Genomic DNA, 9,506 nt, shown 5'->3' with positions numbered 1-9,506 from the left:
AACCAAGTCAACAAAGATATTTATCCTTTCATTCTAAGAGCCGATTATATACATATATATATATACATATATATATATATATATATATATATATATATATATATATATATATATATATATATATATATATATATATATATATATATACTGTATATATGTATACTGTATACTGTGTCGGTTGTATGCTTTTATTGTGATGTTTTGTCTTAATATATATATTAATATATATATATACACACATATATACATATATATATTTATACATATATAAATATATGTATATATACACATACATATATACATTCACACTGTATATACTGTATATACACACACATATGTGAGATACAGAACATATATACTGTATACATTGTGTATATATACAGTATATATTGTGTACATATATAATATATATATTTTATATATACTAATATATATTAATATATTAGAATGAATTGAATTTAAACTGTGAGAACTAGAAGCATCTTTAAAAATGAATTCATAAATTCACGCGCGAGGACATTTGAATGTGTGACGTGGTGGAGGTTTGTAGTTTGAACACTTGGTTTCTGTTTCTGCTCAAAATTAAAAGGAAACAAAATAAAAGCAAATATTCCGTCTGCTGAGTCTCTCCCTTCACTCCTCTTCCTCTTCTTCTTCCTCTTCTTCCTCAGCAGCCGGTAACCCTGGCGTCGGTGAGCCGCTTCCGGTCTCCCGGTTCTCCTTCTTCCACTTCATCCTCCGGTTCTGGAACCAGATCTTGATCTGCCGCTCCGTGAGACAGAGCGCGTGCGCGATCTCGATCCTCCGCCGCCGCGTGAGGTACCGGTTAAAGTGGAACTCCTTCTCGAGCTCGAGCGTCTGATGGCGCGTGTAAGTCTGCCGCCCGCGCCTCCTGTCTGCACCTGAACGCACGCACACGCACACACGCACACGCACACACACACACACACACACACACACACACACAGGTATTTAATTTATGTGTGCTCATTATTCAGATTTTCTGTTCTCTGTCGGCTGAACGAAATATGAGATAAAAATATAAATAAATTCGCTTCCTCTGGAATATTAAAGTGAAGATATAAAGCTCCTTTTTCTTTCTCATCAAACATTAAAACAGTCTCTCCACAAACAAAATCATAAATGTTGACAATAGAAAACAAGTGATTATACTGTTTACATTTTTAACTCATACAATCTCATCCCAAACAAACTGCTCCTCCTTTCCTCTTGATCAAATAAAAACTTCAGGCTGTTTAGTTTGATCATGTACGGAGCCCCGTAAGGCCCAACAGGTTACAAAACAAAACAAAAAAAACCCGCACGAGATATTTTTTGTAATAAATATTTTGGGGACTTTGTAATTATGGCAATGAAAGGGTTAACCTAATTTATGAAGTCTGAAGTGATAATCTGGATATTGTGATGAATTCCTCTGATCTTGATTTCAGGCTGTTAAAGAACAACAAACAAAAAAACAAAGAAAATTCATTCATTCAGTTTTAATATCCTAAAGTCCCTGTTTCATACTGTGCAATAATTCAATGTTTTATAACTAAATCAAATGTATCTTTTAATGACGTCACAGTTTTCTTTGTTCAGCGTTCATATCAAATGTGATGATTTGTTGACATTTTAATCAAAGACGAATGTTTGTCACAACAAGAAACCTTCTAATAAATAATCAATAAAAATGGACTGAGTTGTCCCCTTGTCTTGGTTCTGGTCCTCAGGCCCCCATCCTGAGCTGACACCTCCACGTCCTGACACACACACACACACACACACACACACACACACACACACACTGTGTCAACACACAGGCGGCTCAGTGGAAGCTGCGTTCGTGTGGGCTCAGCTGCTCAGTATTGACCTCACAGTGTTTGGCCTTAAAGGAGATGTAAGCACACTCCAGTCCGCCACATAATTAAAGAAGAACGCTGCAAATGTGACTGCTGATATTAAGGGTTTCTCTGAGGGGGGGGGGGGGGGGGGCTTCAGAGAATCAATACAGTCTGCAGAAACAGAGCCATCATCAGGAGCTCATTTCAATTAAAGAAAAGGTGTAAATCTGTGAGTCCTCGTGTAAAATATGCACGAGTCAGTGAGAGAGAGCAGAAAGCATGTGACCTTCTGTCTTCATGAGGTCACATGGAGCCTGAAGGTTGAAGAGAAACTGGGTCACATTTTTACAGCTCAGAGGTCGTCTGCAGGACACAATGAGAAGCCTCTGAAGGCTGCAGATCCAGAAGTGACACAGCAGGCCGTATACAGTGATCTCATTCTTCCAATGACTATCTGACCCTCTGTATTTCACAACTCAACTGATTAAATGCACTTTTAAGCTTCTTTCTTTCTGCTGCTGTGGAATCTGTAAACAGACTCTGAGGCTGCAGGTCGTCGCAGCAGCAATAAAAAGCAACGAGCAGCCTGTAAAAGGAGCTTTGCGACTGTTTGCACGGCATTAGCTGGTGTTTAGTGAAGGTTAGAAATGTGTGGAGGAAGAAGGAGCGAACAGTGATGCATGTTCGAAAGGAACTTTAGAGAGTGCTCAGCTTTTCTACAGCAGGGACCACATGAAGGTCTGGGTGCATTATTTCAGAAGTAAAAAGGTTTCCACCAAAAAGGATCTGAGATTTTTATTCGCCGGAGGGAATTAGGGTCCATAATAAATAATTCTTAAAAAAGTTCCTTTGAATATTTGTGATTGGTTGAAGACTCACAGCTTTTAGAAGAGTCTTTCATACCAGCACACCAAAAGCACATTTCCACCAAAGGTACTGAGAACTTTTAGTCCATCAGGCTTTCTGGGACTTTACTTTGTTTCTCCAGAGAACATCTGTACTGTGTTCTAACTTTAGCAGGAACCCTTCCTTCAGAGTCCATGACCTATGTGGACCCTGGTACGCTGTTCATCCAAAAGTCCAAAGTCCCTGCAAAGCTCCTCTTACGTGTGGGAAGAAGCTCCGGGGTTTGAAGGGAACTTGAGGTGGAAACGTGTCTTCTGCAGTCCCTCAGGTCAGATGATCTCTGCCACATAAATCCTGCTCTGTGAACCGTTTGCTCTCTGCCAGAAAATGAGCTGAAGACGAGGAGCGTTCAAAGACTCTGCAGGTACGAGCTTTATTACGCTCGCTGCAGGAGTCCTGGACTTGTAGGACCAGAACAGGAGGACACTGAGGTCATGTTTCTGTTTCTCAGAATTTGCTGGTTAAGTTACTCTGGAGGGAGTTTTACATTCAGAGTCTGAAAACATGGAAGACATCCTGAAGCGTTTTCTCTCATTTCTGTCAGTGCAAAAAAGAAAAACAATTTGACTTTTTTATTTTAAAAAAAGTGAAAACACATGAAAGGAAGAGCTAGTGTCTCTCTCTCTCTCTCTGTCTCTCTCTGTCTCTGTCTCTCTCTCTCTCTGTCTCTCTCTCTCTCTCTGTCTCTCTCTGTCTCTGTCTCTCTCTGTCTCTGTCTCTCTCCCTCTGTCTCTCTCTCTCTCCCTCTGTCTCTCTCTCTCTCTCTCTCTCTCTCTCTCTCTCTCTCTCTCTCTCTCTCTTTCCTGAGCCTCTCCTCAAACCTGTTTTAATATTCCATCAGGTTATGAGTTTTACACTCTTCTGTGAGTTTGACTTTTATTGACAGCTCAGGCTGTAAATGTTGTAGTCTTACTCCATATTGGATTTAACCCTTTAAACATTAACATGAGCTCAAGTGATTTTTATAACTGATAAAAACTTATCCTGGCAACAAACCAGTTTAATAATTCATTAATAATTCATAATCTCTTATATATTTATTATAAATAAAGGTGTTCAGATATTTACAACCTTTTTATTTAATCACTTTCTCATTCCTCTGATTTAAATATGTATCTGTGTAAATATGTTTTGTTTCATAGTAAATATTTCATATATTCCAAAGACAGTCTCATGTATTTGTCTTCCTCTGCAGCTTCTGCCTTCTGCCTTTTTTTTATTAGGCTACATAAAAGATATTTATTGTGAAAATCCTTCAAACAGCTAATCTAATCCGTGAAACAAACACACTGTACATAAAGTCAGCGCTCATCGGATTCTGCAGCTTTTAAAGCCGCAATTAGATTTCATGTTTCTGCCTGCAGTCTCCGCGCGCGCTGAGTGTGTGTGTGTGTGTGTGTGTGTGATAAAGTAAGCTGCGTGCACGTGTGTGTGTGTGTTTTCCATTTATTTGTAATATGTTCTGCTCTCGTGCTGTCGCTGATGATTTATGAGCTCGAGCTCGAATTCTCGAACAACTGAAAAGAAGAGATTTTATTTATTTCAAACACACGCGCACATTTAAAATGTGTCTTTACAAATGTGCACCAGCGTGTCTCTCCAAGAGCTCGAGCGCCTCCTTTATTGCTCGCTCGTGCTCGTATGTTGTTTTTTCCTTATTCGCCTTTGTCAACAAGAACATCCGGGACATTTTCCCTCCAATCATCTTCAGAAGCTTGGACAAGAATCAGATCTAAATTAAAATGTATAAATTCATAATTCAGGCTGACTTACTCGACCTCATTACAAAGCCTTAGATACACACACACACACACACACACACACACACGCACACGCACACGCACACACACACGCACACGCACACACACACGCACATGTACATCACGGAAATGTTGGATGTATTTTTTTATTTTGTGAATAAAGTTTATCTGAAGGTTTACATTTAATGCCACTTCTCGTTCATTCATATTTTGTGACGTCATTGTTACGTTGTATTGTGTTTTGGGGTTTTTTTTGCCTCAGAAGCTCCGAACTAATTTATGTGACTTTAAAATCCTCAAGAAAATAAAATACTTTCAATTTCATGGGTGCCGTATTCATTTCTTCACCCTCTTTATCACACAGCTCTCCAAATGAAAAGCACACACACACACACACACACAAACACACACACACACACACACACACTGTAACAGAGACGGAGAGCTGTCAGGAGGCTCCTGCTAATCAGGAAGGACGGATTCCTCCAAAAAAATATTTCAGCTTCAGCATGACTTGAGCCCTAAAGCGCGCGCGCGTATGTGTGTTAGCTCGTCCTGCTGGAGGGAATAGAGGAGCTCACACATGATTTAACAGGCGTTCATGTTGCTGTTCAGAATTTCCTCCACTCTTACGCACGGACACTCTCTCCAAATCTCCCGGTTTTTACGCACAACCATTGAGTATGTTGATGCAAACATAAAAGTGTTCTTTATGCTGAACGTGTTCGTTGTGGTTCGAGGCTCTGAGGCCCTGCCATCCATTCAGCACCCAGTCCGCTGCTGTCACACAAAGACGCCTTTACAATCGCTGGAAAGAGCAGGCATTCACAGATCAAACCCATCGGCTAATTTATAGTGTTTATAGTTTTAGGCGGATTGTGGTGACAGTACAATAGCACAAAGGGCTTTCAGTGGGCTAGCTAGGACTGAGAAGCACAAGGCAATCAGGCCGAGGAGGCCGAGCCGAGCGACACTCTGAATATGAGCGATAACTGCACGAGGAAGGAGACTTTCTCTGGGGCTTTTCTCCATTTTCAAATAATCTGGGATAAAACTCCAGACACCCCTTCACTCCCCAGTCCCATTCTCAAACACAATACCACCTAATGAATATTCACCAAGTCTTAAATTATGGTTTTATGGAGGTCGCAGAGCAATAAAGGATCTGCAAAAAGAAAGAGAGAGGTTGTAAAAAAAAGAGAAACAGTCGAGCATAGTTGAGCTAACAGCAGCGGCCGCTACGCAACCGGGCCGACTGTTTAAAGAGCGTTTAACGGGATTACTGCTCTTCACCTCTCTCTCTCTCACACACACACACACACACACACACACACACACACACACACACACACACACACACACGCACACACATACCCACCCACTCCTGTTCTCCTTGCTTTTCTCAAACCTTTCCATAAAAACAGCCTCCCTCCCTTCACTGCAACTCACCTGTGAGGTGCTGCTTATTAATTTCATCAGTGTTCATAACTTTTAACCCCCCTCCTCACCTGAGCTCCTCATCCAGGGGTAAATCTGTGGCCCCTCCTCGTTGGACTGCCTCGACGGCTGCTGCTCAGGGTTACTCTGCCTCCTACAGGTCGGCTCTGGAAGCCCGGTGGGCAGCGTGTAGAGCTGAGACCGAGCGGGGATTCGCTCCGTGGCGCACAGTGGCACAGCCCCTTCTTTACGCACTTCAGAGCGGTACAAGTCTCCCCTCCGGGCTGCGTGCTCTCCAGGCTGTGTACTTCCGCTGCTCCTGTTCAGTCCCGAAAGAGAATAACAGAACTGCGAGGAAGAGGAGGAGGAGGAGGCAAAGAAGGAAGGAGATGAAGAAGACGAGGAGGGAGGAAGAGGGAGTCCTCCGCTGCCTCTCCCATTGGAGCCATGGAGGTGATATCCGCTGGGCACGAGCGCGCACGAAGAAGATAAGGCAGGAGCAGTAGAACAAGACGGGAAGGGAGAAGTTGGAGAGTCAGTGAAGAGCATAGCGGAGCAGTTCACGGCGGCTTGTTGGTATTTAGAAAGCAGCGCGTTGGCGAAGTCAGGCGAACTCATAATTTGGCGCCGGTGATTTGTAGGCCCGGGGCGCGTTAATGTCCACTTTTTACGACGCGCCGTGAATTATTGGCGGGGTATTACTGTCTAGATTTACACCAAAAATATACACACACCCCACTCATCCCCCCCTCCCCTCCGTGCTTCGCGGAACCACGTGACCTTGGGTCCATGTGATGTCAAAATGCCCAATGGCCGACGGGGCTTCCCTCCGGATGTAATATTATAATGGCAGAAAATAGCTGAAGCGCGCGCGCACACGCACGCACGCACGCACACGCACGCACACACACACACACACACACACAACAATCTATTCTAAACAATCAATATCGCTCTGAACGTGTCTACTAATCACCGAGCTCACGCGGAGCTGAGGCTGACGAACTTAAATCTTGACCGTCCTGTCACCGAGTTAGAAGCTGGAAAGGTGGAAACATCATCAGTTTGACATTGATTGGCTGTGGGGAGGAATGGTTCCAGCCTCGTGCGTAAAGTTGCACAGATGACTAAAAAGAGGAGATGGATTTCCTCTGTTGTAGAGACCACACATGCAGCAGAGCAGAGCGGAACAAAGCAGGCTGTTGTCCCGCTGCTGACTGATCTGAGCAGCCGGAGAAAAACAAGACAAGTGTGAAGAAGGTTTTCAAAGAGGAGCAGGCAGATTTGTTTTTTGACACTCATCACCTGAAGGCACACATTCTTATTTCTATGTTATCACGGATGAGCAGAATATTCATGACTCCAAGATCTGAAAACAAAGACAGTGTACACCTTGGAGGTTGTTGGGTTGATGATGAACGTCTCATCCTGAAGCTGCTCCAGTTAAAGACCTGAATAAGCGTGTGTGCTTGTAAAAACAGGGCTGAAAACTAATAGGATTCCTGCTTGAGAGCAGGAGAATGAAGAAGAAGAAAAGAAGCCATATCTTGAGCCCTACCTTGGTTAAAGTGCTAATGTGTCTCCTCCCTCCGGCCTCTTCCAAATAAATCACACCTGCCTCTCCTGCATGCACGTTCCTCCCTCTCCGTGACTCCTCTATCCAGGAGGGAATCTTTGTGCCCAGTGTGATGACTAACAGGCACACAGAGGAGACGTGCTCGTGTTCCAGTTAAACTTTCTGGAGACAAATAGAAGAGAACTTTGAAGATGCAGATTGAGAGTTTGATACAGGCGTAGATCTCCAAACCAACAGGACTGTTTTTTAGAAACTTTGAAGCCATTTCATTTAATTTGTGAGTCAGGGACACACACCACGTGCCTGATGGGGGGGGGGACACAGGGGGCCCATCACAGATGGGTTCCTCAGATGTCTGTTACGGCCATGCACTGATTCCACTTGGAGTCTCTTATAGAGAAAGTGATGAAGGCGTATCGAGTCTCCACAGCACAGCGAATGTACTTTGTATTTGAAACGTTTTTGACAACTTCGAGGTCACACAGATGAAGCTGCTCTTCATGGAGCCTTGCACTCACAGAAGTTTGATTTAAAATCATCTTTTCTTTGAGTGAATTTTAAAGAGATGCAGAGCCTGTTTGGACACACCTGCAGGATGTCTTGACTCTGATTGGACCATGAACGTAGACTAAACAAAAGTCTGAAGATGAAAGTGTAAAAAGTCAGCTCCATCTTTCTCCGAGTGTCCGTCTGTGGCTCCTGGAGGGCTCAGGGTGTATGAAGGAGAGCGAGCACGCATGCTCAGTTTGTTTGATGTCTCCAGATGGAAACAATCCAACTTCAAGTCGTGGTGGTGATGATGATGGAGGGCAGTGTAATGGTGAATACAGAGGCCTGTAATAATGTAAGTGGAGGTGGAGGACCAGGCAATAAATAAAGTGATGTTTGGATAGGGTGTGTGTGTGTGTGTGTGTGTGTCTGTGTGTGTGTGTGTGTGTGTCTGTGTGTGTGTGTGTGTGTGTCTGTGTGTGTGTGTGTTGAGGGGCGGCGTCTGTTGTTTTAAGAGGAGATTTCCGAGTCGAGGTTTAAATGTTTGGCCTCATGAACTGAACGGTTTTATCAGTCTGGGTGCTGACAGAAGGAGGCAGGGAAGGAGGGAAGGAGGGAAGGAGGGGAGGAGGGAAGGAGGGAAGGAGGGGAGGAGGATAGGAGGAAAGTGCAGACAAATACACATACACATTTAATTTCACACTGTTTTTGTGTTAAAGGTCACATGACCTCCTCCTCTTCAGGTGAAATCAGTGTCCTCGCTCCTCTTCATCATGTGTGTGAAGTGTGTTGTTGTAAATCCACTCTGATCCTGTATTTGATCATGTCTATAAACCCCTCTATTGCAGCCCTGCTCAGAACAGGCTGTTTCTGTGTCTGTAGCTTTAAATATGTAAATGAGCTGTGTCTGACCACGCCCCCTCTCTGGAAGGGCTCGGGTGTACTCGCTGCTTTCTGGCTCCATGTCCTATTGTTTACGGTGAGAAGGCAGACTCAGAGGGCAGAACAAACACCTAGCTGTGGGAGTGTCACCCACCTGGGGGAGGGGCTACTGCCCTTTGTGATGTCATGAAGGGAACATCTCCAAACAGCCTGTTTGAGCAGGCAGAAGACGGAGAGGATGGACTTTTCTCCTCATTGGGGGGTTTGCAGACAGACATGTTAGAGGAGTTTTTACACCTGATTTCATTTTGGTGAAGCTAACAGGCGCTCGTTGGGTTTCCATGGTGACGAGTTAATGTGACCTGTTACGAAGCTGATTAAATTGAAGTCGTTATCCCTGTTATCGTAATGTTCTCTGTTCTATCAGATGTGTTGCTGTGTGTCCGCTCAGGGCTTCCATAGAAAAAACATCTTTCCTTTAGTTGACCAATCAAAACATTTTTCCAATTTTTAAAATGTGATCAATCAAATGCTGCCACGAGAAGAAGCCCCTCCCATCGACATAAAATTATAGAAGTCGACATCTCATCACAGTTTTTCTCCTTTTTATTT

The 9,506-nt window shown here is 43.6% G+C and overlaps 1 protein-coding gene across 1 annotated transcript; it reads right to left on the bottom strand.

The window, feature by feature from the left end:
- Positions 1-407: 407 nt before the first annotated feature.
- LOC306819207 (uncharacterized protein) lies at positions 408-6,626 on the bottom strand. The gene is made up of 2 exons (XM_079372980.1): positions 6,019-6,626; positions 408-902 (listed from the first exon to the last, which is right to left on the bottom strand). Exons 1-2 carry the CDS (start codon positions 6,563-6,565, stop codon positions 634-636), a joined length of 816 nt encoding a protein of 271 aa, XP_079229106.1. The 5' UTR covers positions 6,566-6,626; the 3' UTR covers positions 408-633.
- Between the last annotated feature and the right edge of the window lie 2,880 nt (positions 6,627-9,506).

This window comes from Symphodus melops (assembly GCF_947650265.1).
Source record: "Symphodus melops genome assembly, contig: scaffold_441, whole genome shotgun sequence".
NCBI classification, from domain to species: Eukaryota; Metazoa; Chordata; class Actinopteri; order Labriformes; family Labridae; genus Symphodus; species Symphodus melops.
Note: the sequence above shows the minus strand (reverse complement) of the source record. Positions and strands in the feature narration are given on the sequence as shown.

What these genes read in the sequence shown, in the direction of transcription:
- LOC306819207 (XM_079372980.1), bottom strand. Translation starts at nt 6,565, where the DNA reads ATGAGTTCGCCTGACTTCGCCAACGCGCTGCTTTCTAAATACCAACAA. An exon ending in CCCCTGGATGAGGAGCTCAG is followed by an intron (nt 903 to 6,018) that starts GTGAGGAGGGGG and finishes GCGTGCGTTCAG; the next exon opens with GTGCAGACAGGAGGCGCGGG.